General features: G+C 41.0%; 2 protein-coding genes across 8 annotated transcripts in view; one reads left to right on the top strand and one right to left on the bottom strand.

Moving 5' to 3' along the window:
* Positions 1–9,874, top strand: part of LOC129723184 (voltage-dependent calcium channel subunit alpha-2/delta-3) — a 32,928-nt gene extending 23,054 nt beyond the window's left edge. For 3 of the 6 annotated variants that reach the window (XM_055677226.1, XM_055677225.1, XM_055677223.1), the window contains 8 exons: positions 249–354; positions 672–710; positions 870–971; positions 1,038–1,593; positions 1,656–1,755; positions 7,699–7,906; positions 7,965–8,166; positions 8,223–9,874. In XM_055677226.1, the coding sequence (XP_055533201.1) occupies positions 249–354; positions 672–710; positions 870–971; positions 1,038–1,593; positions 1,656–1,755; positions 7,699–7,906; positions 7,965–8,166; positions 8,223–8,327 (1,418 nt within the window). In that variant the 3' untranslated portion in view covers positions 8,328–9,874. The remainder of the gene's footprint in view (positions 1–248; positions 355–671; positions 711–869; positions 972–1,037; positions 1,594–1,655; positions 1,756–7,698; positions 7,907–7,964; positions 8,167–8,222) is intronic. The other 3 variants (XM_055677229.1, XM_055677227.1, XM_055677224.1) reach the window with 1 other exon arrangement.
* Positions 9,875–10,066: 192 nt separating this feature from the next.
* On the bottom strand, positions 10,067–14,903 carry LOC129723185 (serine/threonine-protein kinase tricornered). 2 transcript variants are annotated; one of them, XM_055677230.1, is made up of 5 exons: positions 13,761–14,903; positions 12,624–13,141; positions 11,929–12,566; positions 11,706–11,869; positions 10,067–11,639 (listed from the first exon to the last, which is right to left on the bottom strand). In XM_055677230.1, exons 2-5 carry the CDS (start codon positions 13,086–13,088, stop codon positions 11,530–11,532), a joined length of 1,377 nt encoding a protein of 458 aa, XP_055533205.1. In that variant the 5' UTR covers positions 13,089–13,141; positions 13,761–14,903; the 3' UTR covers positions 10,067–11,529. The 2 variants fall into 2 exon arrangements, with proteins under 2 accessions (XP_055533205.1, XP_055533206.1); XM_055677231.1 differs by having other exon boundaries at positions 13,848–14,903.
* Positions 14,904–15,677: the final 774 nt, after the last annotated feature.

Here is a 15,677-nt window from a genome sequence, read left to right as displayed (position 1 = left end):
TAAAATGATTATGAACCAGAACTGTATTAGGTCATGTCTTTTCTAAGCGATTTATTTTTACCCCCCATCCACTCTAGCGATACATATTTCCGTTTGCCATGTGTGGATCACAAAGTACCAATTAGCGAGTTCGCACAAATTCAACATATAACGAAAAAAAAACCGAACCTAGCCTAGTTGCCCTGTTTGATGCGAAGTCTTTAAAATTAAAATGTTCGGTTCCATTATCTCCCACGCTTTCCGTACAGGTGATCGAAATTTAATGCAAGCTCTGGTGTACGACGCAAAAGTGACGGAATGGTTCTCCGCGAATGCTAGTAGCAGTGGAGGCGGCAACAAGGATGAGAAGGATGGGTAGGTTTCGAAATGCGACTGCCATCAGTGTATTGACAGTCAAACTGACTAAATCTGAAAAAAAAATATAAAGTTAAATCATTCTGGCCACCGGAGCGAAACTAATTATGCAACATTTGCTTACGATTATGTTACCCTTCTTTTTTCCCTTTCGCACTTCACACGAATCTCATTACATGCACCGGTAACTTTTGAAACCAAATGTCCTCTGACTAATCGATTTATTTCCGACCAATTGAATAACAAAAAATTTCACCAAACACGACCCCACCAATTTTATTGCACTTTTCCCTAATTTATCACTCGATATGGAACAGTCCAAGCCCAATTGCCGTTCTGATGGGCCTGTTGCCAAGGTAATTAATGCTCTATAACAGATGGGATCGCCACACCAGAATCATCTCATTATTGTTGTTGGATAACGTTTCTCGGATGTGCACTTATTTGGCAATTAACTGAATGTGGTTTCTGTGCTTGCTTTTTCCCGCTTCTCTTTTTGGGTTCGCGTGAACCAGGAATGAATTGAGGCAACGTTACGGAATCACCGTTTCGTTTCTGGCTACACATAGTGGACTCACCAGGTGGCAGGACCATATGAACGAGCCCAAACAGTCGGAGTACGTGCCTCATTGTGGGGTTTTCGAAGCTAACAACTAACTAAAACGCTGCTCGTATACTTTCAGGCCTGACTTTAGTGAAACTAACAACCGAGCGATTGACGAAATTTGGTATAAGCGGGCAGTCGAGTTGTACTACAACAACAAAAATAGGAAAAGTTCAGATGGAAATGAGAAAGACGACGCGTACAAAAGCAGTTACGTGTACTCTGTGCCGTTCGACGCGGGAAACCGAAACGATACTCTGGTGACAGCAAGCAATGCTATCTTCCACACAGACGGCGGCAAGGAAACTCCGGTGGCCGTGGTTGGTTTCCAGTTCCATCACTCGGCCATGTATACCCTGTTCAAAACTACTACCAGCCAGTGTCTGCACAGTGACCATCAATGTGAAAAGACATGCTTCACGGGGGACTTCCAGTGTTACGTAATCGATAACAACGGATTCGTTGTGATCAGTGAACAGTTGCAGGAGACGGGAGCCTTCTTCGGGGAGGTAAAGCCGGCCTTCATGCAGCGGTTGATCGACGATGGGGTCTTCAAAAATGTCACCATCTACGATTATCAGGCGGTGTGTTTCGTGGCGAAACACATCTTCAACATGGCCAGCATAATACAGACGGTTAGTTGTGGATTTGCAGTAGCTTTGCGGTACTCAACGAAGATTTTTGTTTTCTTTTACAGCCACTCAAACTGATATGGTGGTTTCTGACAAACGCAGTGTCGTATGTTATTTGGGTTATATTTCAGATATTCCTCACAATTGTGCAAGCCTATGATGAAGGTAAGTTTTTTTCTATCACAAATAATAATGAAAGGGTTTCACGCCAATTCACACATCCTTTACCACCCTTTCTAAGTTAAGTGAAATTTTGTTAGTTTGGTGTAATTCAAGCAGCATATTTGAAATCTCAACAAAATATAGAAAATGAGACACAGTTTTTCTAACTCTTCATAGAGCTTCAATCTTATATAAATACTTACTTTACTTCTATGGCGACAGATCGTTAAGATCCTATGCCGAATCCAGAATACGTCTCCACAAAACTCGGTCTTGGGCTGCTACTCTCTAGTCTCCCCTTACACCCGCTGCTCTGCCTCGAAGTCGTCGGCCTCTATCCGGTTCTCTGCTAAATATTATCTTTGCCGGTCGCTCATCCGCCATCCGTGCTACATGGTCAGCCCACTGTAAACTGCCGTGTTTCATCAGCTTGACAACATCAGCATGTTTGTATACTTCGTACAGCTCGTGATTCATGCGCCTGCACCACACCCCGTTCTCTAGTTTGCCTCCGAGTATTGATCGCAGGATTCTACGCTCGAAGACCCCAAGCGCTCGTCGATCGACCTCCTTCCACATCCACGATTCATGTCCGTAGAGCGGCACCGAGAGGATCAGAGTCCTATAGAGCGCAAATTTCGTACGGATCTGTAGGCTACGGGACCTAAGCTGGCTACGAAATCCGTAATAAGCCCTATTCGCCGCCGCAATCTGCCTCTTCACCTCGCGGCTCACCACGTTGTCACATGTCACGAGAGTACAAAGATAAACAAATTCCTCCACTTCGAAAGTATCCCCATCCATCTCCACCGCAGCACCAACACCCGTAGGACTACCACGCTCTCTGCCAGCCACCATGTTCTTCGTTGCGGCAGTGTTTATGGTGAGTCCAATTCACGCAGCTTTCCTTTTGAGAGCCGAAAGGCCTCCGGTTAACACCAATTATATCAATGTCGTCCGCAAAGCCCAGAAGCATGTGAGACTTAGTGACTTAGTTGCTTCCATTTATCAGTAATCAGGTTCCCCTCCCTGTCATTGCACATGGCAGGTACTGGCACGGTACGGTTCCTGATTCCGTTGATCGTTCTATAGAAGCTTCTCGTGTCGTGCCTGGTGAAGAAATTCTCAGCCTCCGCGAGGACGCGATCGTAGTGCTCACGTTTCTTACGGCGATGAAGCCTCTTCTCGGCAGCTCTTGGCTCCCGATATTTCTCCCGCATCTGACGCGTTACACGATTAGCTGCTACTGACGTGTTGGCGCAGGCTCGGTTCTTCTTCTCCGTCACCTCTAGGCACTCAGCATCGAACCACCCACTACGCGTGGTTCCCGTTGTCATGCCTATCACTTCTCGCGCTGTTTCGCTGCCCGCGAATACAAGCTCCCAAACTGCGAATTGTTTAAATTCTCAGAAAAAAATAGAAGGGTTGTATGCAAATCCACGACCGCAGGGTTGACGGAAGCTTGATCCATTTAATATTTGGTCGCACAAAATGGGACACATCTTCATCAAAAAAACACGTGGAAAAAATTTTGAGTTATCATTTTGCAGCAAATTTTTTGATCTTTAACGGAAAAATACAGACAAAAATATTCGTCTTTGTTTTAAGAGAAACCAACGAACTTTTCGTTTTATCTGCACAGTAGAACTGTCAACTCGATCCGCTACTTTCTTCCACCATCAATGTAAATCAGCTGTTTTTTTATCATTCTGCCATTTTTCTTGCTCTTGATTATCGCCCAACATTTTACAATTGGACGAAAATCTGGGCACTTTGGTAAGTTTATAGCTTTTTCGTTGATATCAATTCCAGTCTCCTTGTACCAATCCATAACTTCCCGGCTGTAGTGGCAGCTGGCTAAGTCAGACCAAAACTTTACCGGACAGTCATGTAATTGGATGAACGGCCACAGCTGCAGATCCCCTGCCACACCATCAGCCTCTGAGCGAACTTGTCAGCAAGCACGAATTTAAACCGTTTGGCGACATCATCCTTGCGCTTGGACAATAAATGTTAAAATGTATTAAATGGTAAAATGTTTGTCCTGGAAGTTGCGTGAAATCCATTTTTACATCGTCCATAAAAATGCAGTCGTCGAATTTGGTCAAGACTTTCTCATACTACAGCGCGGCGTTTTGCAATGAGATTCTGTTAAGGTGCTTGCTGGCGTGGAACGACCGCAGGCCTCCACGCCGACAGATTCTTCGAACAGTGCTGTATGGTTCCTTCTTAGCCAAATCGCGCAAGGTCATCCCTGGGTTTGACCTAAATGCTCTGCAGACTTTCAATCGTAGCTGCTTGTAAATCGTTCCACTTCTGCGGTTGCTGTGATCAGCGCGATCCAACGTCAGAGTTTCATTGAATCGTTTCAGCACGCTATTTATGGTTGATCTGGGGAATTTGAAGCACTTCGCAATTTTAGCACCTGAACATGCGGATTTTTAACGTGAGTGTGCAAAATTTTCTCCCGTCTTTCAAGTTTTTATCTTCGAAAACTTTTGATCAACTGACTCGAATCTGATAAACAACTTTTCTCGTATCAAAATATTCATGTCAGTAACTTTTATCCAACACTAAGAATATAATTCTTTGGGAATAATGTAGTTGCATCTGGAGTCGATTTCTGGCCTCTGGAAATCATCCCGGTTGCGGAAATACTTACATTAGGGGGTATTTTGCCCTTTTTGGCTGTTTCCCAGATACCGGAAGCTGCCACCTTAGATTTCAAGTAAAGCCTGGAGTCGATTTCCGGACTCTGGACATAATTCTGGTTCCAAAAACACCTTTATTGAATGGCATCTGGCCCTTTTTGGCTGTCTTCCAGCAACCGGAATATGCCACATTGGATTTCAAAATTACGTTTTTGGTTGATTTCAGGCCAGGTTAATTTCAGAGAAAAAACCTACATTGGGTGGTATGTGGTCATTCTTTGCTGTGTCCCAGAAACCGGAAGTCTCCACTTAGGACTTTAAAATGACATCTGAAATCGAGTTCCGACTTCTGGGTATCATTGTTGTTACAGGAGTTCTGGGGTCGATTTTTGACCTGTGCATCATGCCGATTACGAAAATACCTATATTGGGAGATATTTGATCATTTCTGGAAACCGGAAGGCATCTTGAAAAAGCTTCTGGAATAAATTGCCGGTTTCTGGGCATCTTTTCAACTCCAGAAATAACCATATTGGGTAGTGTTAGTAGTAACCTATGAATTTGTTTTTCACTAAACTTCACTTCACTCTAATAGTTGCTACAAATTAGACGTGTTTCTATTAGGTTTTGGACACAGCCGTACTAGCTTCATAGAGATCTAGATCTGAAATAATAAGAGCGAACATTTTTTCACACGCTGAAGTTAAAGAAGCTTAAGATATTGTACAAAAATGTCACTGAATGGAATTGAAGATGACAGAAATGCTTACCGAGGATAGGACGGCGAAAAAATTTCGTGGAAAACTACACTGCCATTCCAATCATAGTAGTTCCATGTTCTACACAAACCTTATGCACGCTAGGAAAACTATGCTTGGAAGGGCAGTACACCTCATGGGCGCTTGCGACCAAGATGATCCCGATTCGAGAAGGCACTTGAAACGCTGTTACACGGGACGAAGAGGATCCGGCGGATGGTCCCTAAGAGCACCTGCCACCATCTACCTCAGTATCGAAGCAAAGTAATTAAGTCTTGTTCAAAGCGCAGAAACAGCACAAGCGGCATTGACGATTTTGAAAAATGCATTCCAGGATGACGTTATGACCAGACGGACTGGCTTGTTCCGGACCAGTATTCAGCTGTCCGAATGTAGTTTTGTGGAGCCAGTTGATGATGATCAGTCACAAGCTGAAGATTACTTCACCGTCGACTGATTACTTCACCGTCGACGATACGTGATTGGCGTGTATTCTTCTGATGGACCTACCGGAAATGTACAAGCCTGAGACCAAAATTACCGCGGTGCAGTTATTGCCAGAGTTCTCCAGAACGTAAAGATGAGTAGTGTGACGAAGTCCAGTTGCAGCGACGGCACGTTTTTTAGTCATCCTAAGACAAAGCAGAAAGAGAAAGTCGCGATAAAGTGCTTCAAATGTAAGCGTTTGAGGCATTTTGCGTCGGAATGTCAAAAGCAAGAGTCCAATGACAAAAAGGAAAAGAAATTATCAGGCAAGCACGCTGTATTTAGTGCCTGTGAAACGTCGTCTAGCGCGAACGAGGAATGGATTTTCCACTCGAGGGCGACGTCTTATATGTGCCATAGCAAGGCCATTTTGAATTGTGCCAAAGAGGTGGTGAACAATGCGGAATCTTTGGTGGTTGCAACCGGAACAGTAAACCTCGCAGCAGAAGTGCAAGGTTGTTCGTGCGATTTGACGATGGTTAATGTTCTATGTATTCTAGACTTAGCGCTCAATTTAATGCTCGTGAGTAAAATTTGCAACAGCGGATATTGTGTAGTCTTGATGACGTTTGATCGCAATTCAACGAACTAGTTGCTGTTGGCAGAGAAGCAAGTGGCCGTCAGATATTCAAGAATACGGGCGAAATCCTCGAATTAGTGCATTCGGACTTACATATGTGGGCCGATAGAGATCGTATCGATGGACGGAAACAGATATTTTCTGACGTTCATCGACAATGCTAGTAGGAAGGTGTTTGTCTACTTCCTCAAGTCAAAAAAGCAGGGGCTGGACGGTTTTAAGGATTTTAAGGCTTATACTGAGAGTCAAACTGGAAAGCATATGGAAAGACTACAAACGGACAAAAGCGAAGTTCAGGAATTCGAAATGACGGTTCTTTACAACCCAGAGCAAAACGATCTCGCTGTGCGGATGATCCGGATAGTGGTTGAAAAGGCGCAATGCTTTCTATTCGATGCTAAGATGGCGAAAGCTTGTTGGGCTGAGGCCGTTTCGACTACTGTAATTCTGATCAACCGATCCCCGACGAAGAGATTGGCTGTGACTTCAAAAGAAGCATTCAGAGGCAAAAAACAGATCTTTCTGGACTGTGAGTATTTGGCGCAAAGGTAATGTGTCATATGCGATTCAACTCGAGGAAAACGCACATGACGACAGCAACAAAGCGTTACCTGAAAGGGACAAAGCTGATGAAACTGGTTTACGTGGAAGAAAACGATAGAACATTCGAAGGGTTCAGCAATGCCGATTGGGGCAACGACCCCGAATCAAGACGATCGATCACTGATTATGTATTCCAGTTCGCTGGTGGATCGTTGCGCGGTTGGTTGTCTACGACCGAAACAGAATATATGGTGATGTCTGCTGCAACACAAGGAGCGTTGTGGTGGCGAGGGTGGTGAGATAGTCGAAGTTCAACATCCTGTCAAATGAGCTGCGACAATCGCAGTGCAATATGCCTAGCCGAAAAGAAAATTAGATATTAACTTCGCTACAAACACATCGACTTGAGACACCATTTCGTGAGCAAGCAGTATGGATTTCGGGAAAAATTGGTGTTCCACAGAATGATAGTCTAGGTACTTAGCACCGCCTCTGAAACAAATTTTTACCTCATTTGTTAGTCATAGAAATGTTTCTGTTTACTTGACAACCGCCTTGACAACGACCCTACTTCAGTTTGAATCTGTTGTCTACTGCACGGAAAGCAGGAAGTTTTTCGGAGTACAATTTTCCTGTAAAAGTGCTTATCTTACAATATAATATAGACTATTTATAAAAATCATTATTAAAAGGTATTACAGGAAACATAAACGATTCTGTGGTTAACTATTTCCAAAAAGACGTCTAGATTTGTTTGTTGATTTCAAACTGCTTAAGTTACCTATGTCATTTGAAAGGATGATGCAATCTCCATAAACCGTTTTATGAAAAACGCTCAATGGAACGCATGGTATTTTGTTTCATTTATAATGAAGTGTATTAATCTGGAATGAGTAAAATTAATGTTTATCGCGAAATCAAATTTCAGTTATATACGACAGCAGCGCGTACGATGTTGTTGCTGAAATGGGCGACCTTGAGGATCCGACGGCCGGGCGCTACAAGGAGCCAGAGTTCAACAAAGTGCTAATAAACCGAACACGGCCTGAACCGTGTGACCATGTCATTACTCTATACGAGTTGAACAATGACATCGACCCAGCGGTGTACCGAAAGGATGCTCATCAGTGTGAGCGGTGAGATTCATGGTTTGTTTTAACATCATTATTTTCTGAATGAGCGTCTCTTTTCTAGACCGTACGTCGTAGTGCCAATCCCCTCCAGTAATCTTATACTGCTAGTACTGGACACACTATGTCCGCTGCCAAGCCACGTGCCCCAGCTTACAACGTGGCCAGTCGAGCACGACTACAATGACACATTGGCATGCCATAAGGCACGTAATGCGGAGCTTCCTCGGAGGCGTCCTCTCACCTGTATCAACAAGCATGCAAATGTATAGATCTATTAGCATGAAGAAAAACCCACCTTAACTATTTTAACTTTTTACAGGAAAGTGTGATAGAACTCTGTGGGCGAGGAACTGTAATCGGTTCTAATCTGGTACTCTTGACAGCTGTTGTGCTGCTGGGAGAACTCTACTTCATTCGCGATTAAGAATCTGTACAGATAGTAATGACTAGCACAGACCAACGGATCGTCAGCCAATAGTCTTCAACTCGAACTCTCTAATATAAGCGCATAGCGCCACAATTGCTATTGCGGAATGATTCCACTATCAACGCGTTCTAAATTTCATGGCGAAAGTTTCTTCAAGCTATAACTTAAAAAGACGGCTGTTACATCTGTTTCTCTGTACTGGTGCAACACACAAAATAACGAAAAACATAAAAGAAATCCTTCAACTTATACTAGTACCTACGTTTTGTACCACTTGTGAGCAGTGAACGGAAACGACGAACGACAGTATCGATAGAACTGAATGCGAAGGCTTGATTCGTCATAATTTTATATTGACATACTCAAAATTCATTCAAAATTTGCTAGTAAAAACTCCGCTTATGATTGATATACATTCCCTACATTCACAAACCTTGCTCAACGCAAATATTCAAAAAGACATTATATAAAACATGCTTTCCTAACCTCTGCTAGGAACCTAACCAGAATTTTCAAAGCTAGTTTCAATTCTGCATCTGAAAGTTTCGTAAATATATTAAACACAAAACACGAATTGAAAACCAACATATTCAGTACAATGACCACCACGAGAATATTCAAATCAGATTTAGGAAAAATTTTGTTATTTATTGCCAAAAGATTTTATTAACACATCTATTACAAATTATAACACTATAATAGAGCATAGAATGTTTCCAATATACGAACGTTTTGTTACAGCTCCCTGTATAAACGCAATCCGGTGTAGTTGAACATCAACCGCCAGAAGAGAGAATCTAATTAAAACAGATTCCAGTTCTATTGTATGTTCCGTTGTTACACTACTGTTATATTTATGGTTCGAATATACGTTGAGACAAATTTCAAACTACCTATAGGCTGTACCCATGATGCACAACTGTTCAATTTTCTCTTTTTAGTACTTTATATTGTTGCAGTTACTGCTTTCGAAGCTGAATATTAGATTTTTAACGTAGAAACAAATTCCAGCCAGCAAAACAGTTTTGTTGAATAATGGCTAATCCAACTGATGAGTTCATTATTCGACAAAATTGCTTGCTTGTTTAATTAACATACGCGATGATATTCTTCTGTTATATAGCTTACAAACCTCGGGATGAAGTTCGCAGACAAACCACGTGAAAAAATTTAAAAAAAAACATAATCGTATGTAATTGCTGAATGATTTCTCTTCTATCATATAATTTTTGACAGATCGATACACGCGCCAGCATAATTAGAAAGGAAAGTTAAATCAAGAAACTCAATACAAAACCCGGATAGCTTTGTTACTTAAAGCCATTTTGCAAATAATATAAATAGTAAACATTATGTAACAATATTAGATAAAAAAAATCAGTCGCAAACTAATTTATAAAGTCTCTAAAATTGTCGGGTAAACTGAAGCAAAACGGTGCGTTCTAAAGAGACGAAAAAAAAAAACAAATAATAAAACTACAACAAATGAACTTTTCATTGAATTTTTGGTAATAAAAATCTGTGATAAAATGAAGAAAAGATGAGATTTTTCTGCGTTGCATTATTTCATACCGAAAAGATGTTACAACTTCACTTGATGCCCGTCACTTGATAACCACAGATACCAAGCTACCATCTCATAATAAATTTAGGTAAAAAAAATCACCTACGTTAACAATGTAAAAAATACTTTTTTCGTATATTGATATTATCACTTACAATAACGAGTTCGTCGATCCATCTATGTATCACTTTATTCCTCAGTTTAGAGTTGGGTGTAGATTCTTCGTTTGAATGTAATCAAAAGCAAAAGTGCCAGGGGAATAAACTAGCAAAGCATGTACACTGTTTTGGACAGGAAGGAAAGGTAAAAATTAACTACAGCTATTTTCATTCAATTGATTACACTAAAACACACTGTTCTTAGCCTACACTCAGTTGACGTATGACGTTTTATTTTTGTTCTTCGTTATTTGAAATAAAATAGAACATAGAAGATATATTTGCTCATTCTGGACACTCGACTACAAAAAAGTCTCGCTTTAAATATTTTTTTATTACTTCAGCAATAAAAGTAGTTATTAAACATCTATAAAAACCAAAACAAAGTTTTTTTTCGTTGGCTGGCCAAACGATGCTTGAAGCACAATGAACATAATAAAGTAACCAAAGAATAAATTTCAATAAAAAATTGCAAGTAGTGTTGTTTGTTTTGAATTCTTCTTTAAATAAGCAATTATGTACAGTACTAAACAAATCATCCGAAAATCCATTGCCTATCAGAACTAGTGTGTGTATATGGTTTGCTCTACTACAACTAAAACATTCAAACTTAAAACTAGGATAAACGATTTTAAAATAATAACTACCTATTAATACTATTTAGCTGTTAATCCAACCCATTCATTCCTGGTCTGAAATGCTCACAAGTTTTTTAGATTCTTTTCTCTTTATATAAGCTATATGAAGTATACGAACAGATTTCCTCTGCCGCACGGGACGTCTCTACTGAAGTTGCACATCGTTTGCTTTTTTTCGCTAAATAACTGTCCTGTTTCGCGTAATGAACACCTTTTTCTACTATAGCCTAGGCGTCACAGCTAGAACGGAATTCGGTTTAACGCTTTTGTTCATATAGTTTCCAAGGGGCATGGATGGGTGAATTATGGATATCATTTCTATTATTTGGATGTCTGTGTCAGTTGCGATTAGTTTTGTTCTCGCTGCATTTTTTTTTTACTCATATTTGCTAAGCAAGCGTTTCAATCATAATCGCTGTTAACGTAAAATTATTCATAAATCTACTTGGCGGTGAAAGCTGACAAATAAACTAAAATATGAACCAAATGTAAACGTGGAAAGGACTATCTTGCACTATAACTCCCTATAGCCTGTAGTATCAATATTCTTTGATATATACGAGCGAGAATGTTTTTCTTTTAAATTTCATTATAATCTTTATCTGTGTACTTCACAATAGCGGATGCTTAATTACGTGGTTTTAGTTGAGTCACTTTGTTAATGCCCTACTCCAGAATCCGAGCGGGTTGTTAAGTTATAATTACGTCGTTAAATATATGCACTATTTTCTCTCTATATTATGCTCGCCAAACTGCATTCAGTTTCCAGTAAAAGCGTTGTTGTAAAGGTAAGAATAGCAAGAGACATCGGGGAAAATTGAGTCAGAAAATTAACGAGCCTATTTCTTTGTTGGAGTGCCACGCTGCGTGAGGCTTTCGAACCGTCTAAAGGTGTAATTGATAAAGACCCAATCTTTGAGTACTTCACCTTCCGGCGTTGGATGAGCAGCTGATGGAAAGAGAGAAGCGCATTTTATAACGTCTCGTAGCAGATGCACAATACAATGTTACTTACGTATTTCCAGAGCAACGTCGGGGAAATCGTCAAAGTTGGAAGTATCGTCGATTGAACGTACTTCTACTGGAATAGCAGCCGGTCTTTCTCGAATGTGTTCCCAATCAACTCCTCGGAAGAAAGACACCAACTTCAAATCCTCAATACCGCGTTGCGAACCCAATCTAAAAACAAGTGAACTTGTAGTAAACTATATGCAGTCAGTGTTGAACAAAATATAAACCTCCGCTCGGCTTCGCAGCAAAATTTCACAATCGTGTCACGTGCCTCTTCCGAAATTGGTGTCTCCGGTGGAAAGATTAGCGTCTCGCGCCAGTTCATCACTTTCCGATATGTGTCTTGGGGATTATCCGAACAAAACGGTGGATAGCCCATCAGCATTTCGTACATAATAACTCCGAGGGACCACCAGTCGCAAGCCGGACCGTAACCGGTTTGTAAAAACACTTCCGGAGCGATATAATCCGGTGTGCCGACGGTACTGTAAGCCAATGCCCGGCGATTCCTTTTCCAACTTTCGGCTCTTCTTTTCGAATCCATCGGACTGGCGCAGGTTCCAATGAAGTCCGACGGTTTCGCCTGTGACAAATCGCGGTAAAAGTCCGTCCTATGAGATTTTTTCAATCCAGTGCAAAGTCCGAAATCCGATAGTTTTAAGTGACCACGGGCATCTAGAAGCAAATTGTCTGGCTTTATGTCCCGATGAATGAAGCCCAGCCGATGGATAGAGTCGATAGCCAGTGCCGTTTCAACAATATAGAACTGGGTACACTCCTCCGAGAGGGTGTCTTTCTTCATAAGTAATGTCATCATGTCGCCTCCCGGTAGAAACTCCATAATCAAGTACAGGTTAACCGAATCCTTTAAAAAAGTAGATGGTGAATTTAAAAATCAACTATTTGTTTAGAAATGATTTACCTGAAAGCTATAGTACATCTTGACTACCCACTGATGATCCGCTTCAACAAGTACATCCCTTTCGGCTCGAACGTGCGCCACCTGCTCCTTCTCCAACATGTCTGCTTTCCGAAGAACTTTCATCGCGTACACATGACCGGTATCTTTTTTCTGTACCAGTCGCACCTCACCGAACGCTCCTCGACCTATAACTTTCAGTGCTTCGAAGTCTTCCACGCCCAGACGAGACCGTTTCAGCCGTAGAAATTCCGTTTCCTTTTGAGCGTGCTGCATCCGTTTCTCCTGCCGCTGAGATTCGGAAAGGGCCTCGTCCTTCAGCGAAGCTTCCAGCTTGGCCTGTCGCTGTTTGCGCTCGCCATGCTGCGTTATCAGGTTGCTGTAGTAATTTTCCAGCGTCACTTTCGCCTTGGTCGCTTTGTCCAATGTGTGATCACTGAACCGAATCGTGTTGTCCGTTGCTGTCATTTTCGCTGCAAGTCGTCGCTTTTGTTATCGGCAAAATGTGTCTGCTTTTTTAGCTGAAATTTATATACAGAAAACCGTGTTAGGAAATTGATTTGCTAAATGCCGTCTATTGATGATTAATTTTGGATAAATATAATATTACAATCTACTGACGAAGTCTAAATTCACCGGTCTGTCATTATAAGAAAAACAGTACTTGTTTTATTTTCAACATGATTTTAAATCTTTTAACATATGATGTGCCACAAGGTAGTGTCACAAAACTGTATTACTTTCTTTGGGAAAAAAGCGACTCATTAAAGATTGAATATAATGCAACTATTAAGTTTTAATTAAAGCCTAATTACGCACCGCAGCCGTGCAGACTAAAAGCAATACGCATATGTTGGAAAAATATTCTAATTGATAGTATAAGTCCAACGCTAGCGTTGATAATACGAATGCTAATTGTGAACGTCATTTGACCTTCAGTTTCCAGTTACAGTTTTACAACTAAGTGGTTCCAGCCAATACAAGTAGCCACCTATGCTCTGTCTACAATGTAAGGGTAAAAGTACTTTGAGTGACTTGCTGAGCAGTGATTGTTTGCTTGCTGCACAAACTAAAAAGCAACAAACATACCAGCTTTCAGAGCACTTCCATAAGCTACCAAACAATATCAGCTTTACTCACACAAGGCTTAGCCCTGAAGCGCTCGAAAGTAAATAACGAAGAGAAAAACAACGATTTTCTGTTTTCTTCTCTTCCACCTTGTCCCACCTTTCTGCTGCTTGCTTCAATGATTTTTTTCCTCTGTTTGGTCGACTGACGTTCACCGCTCCACCCCCACCGACGGCTGATGATCCAGATGACTCTGTAGAGTTTATGTTTCGTACGTCGTCGTCAGCCTAGTTTAGCTGCACGTCTGCCTGCTACGCAACTGCACTGAGATATTGTATGCAGCGATGATGATATCAGTTTCGCAATCATCAAATAAATAGAACACAACGTTCCTTCCGCGTTTTACTGCTGCCAAATCATTGAGATCATTTGCCTAATGGTTTTATTTTCCAATCGTCGATAATTGATCGAAGCGTGTGTTTGCTATTTTTGTCGTTTACTCTTACGGATGGATCAATCTTGCACTAAATTTCCACGACTTCTCACACAGTTCCACCACGAATGACGTAAACTTTTCAACAAAAATAAATTTTGTTTCTACCGCAGCTCGTTCCGCCAGTGCTTTGTGCAACGTGATTGCACAATGGTTTTCCTCGGTACGGTTGCGTTTTCCGCACCTACTTTTACCACGAGAAAAGTAAAACGCCAATGGAATGAGTACAAAATTGGGAACACCACTGTCAACAAAAATTCTACGTTTCTCCACCTCCTTGAGAACCTTTTTTATTTGTTTTTATATAATCACTTTTTGTGTGTTACTGCAGATAAACAAAAACATATTCCGGGAATCAAAGGCTGATGCTTTCACTCGTGCAATATCCAGTTTATCAGTTTCAACAAGAGATCGGAGTTGTCCAACAAAACACGATTATCTAACGGGATTTTGTGGGTACTGCTGTGCCAGAGAAAGCGTTGTTATTGGCGTAATGGAAACCACTATATCACGCTACAGTAGAGGAAGATACGAAATTGGTATCACTATCCGATGAATACAAAGTTAATTCTGGCAAGCGTTAAACGGAAAAAATACGCAAAATAACACTACACGGAGATCACCGAGCCTGGAGCAAGTCGAGGACAGGTTTTCTTTATTTTCTGCTGTGGCTGATACACAACTTGACACGGTGCAGAGAAAAAAATGACGTCTGCGTAAAATCTGCCTGATGCATGACAAGTAGCGAACCTATACATTAGAGAAATGACAAGACACTCACCGTTAAGGCAACTGTCAACATCAAAACGGATAACGGCAATGCAAAATGATACAACTCGCCCGTTTTGATGTTGACAGTTGCCTTAACGGTGAGTGTCTCGGCGTCTCTCTGGTGTATAGGCTGACTAATGACAAGTCAGCCAGTGCGCCACAATGACAGCAGCGGGCCTCGAAGAAAGCTTCACGAAAGCCTTTTTAACGAGTATAGTCATTTTAGGCTAAGAGAAGAGTGGCCAAGTGGCTTTTTTCTCTTCTTCTTTGCTATGAAACATATTCCCGGTTGAACATTATTTTTGTCTGCCTTACGCAAAATCCAGTGCAACCAGAAAAATTTATTTATTTGATATTTTTATTTAACAAAAAACACAACAATGAAAATTGGATTACAAACAACATATAAAACAAAACAACAAAACTTCGTCCATATTTATATCAGCATACTACCACTGCCAAACTTTTTTTTTTGGTTTTTCTGACTTCTCTGGACTTTTTATAGAGAGCAGAATGAAAAATATTTGGCGGAACACTTAATTCCTGTTGCAACATCAAGGGGAAAATTGCTTGTTTTCAAGCAAAGCTTGATTTCACGTTACCACGAACAACTAAATAAACAACATAATAATAAAAAGAAATACCTTCACTGCATTTTCGACTATTGCGTGAGATTTTAAAATTTGAAATATCTTTTTCAGATTTTTCGCATATTTTTAGCCACT

This window comes from Wyeomyia smithii, chromosome 2 (assembly GCF_029784165.1).
Source record: "Wyeomyia smithii strain HCP4-BCI-WySm-NY-G18 chromosome 2, ASM2978416v1, whole genome shotgun sequence".
NCBI lineage: Eukaryota > Metazoa > Arthropoda > Insecta > Diptera > Culicidae > Wyeomyia > Wyeomyia smithii.
The sequence above is the reverse complement of the archived record's forward strand: the minus strand, read 5'-3'. Positions and strand labels throughout refer to the sequence as shown.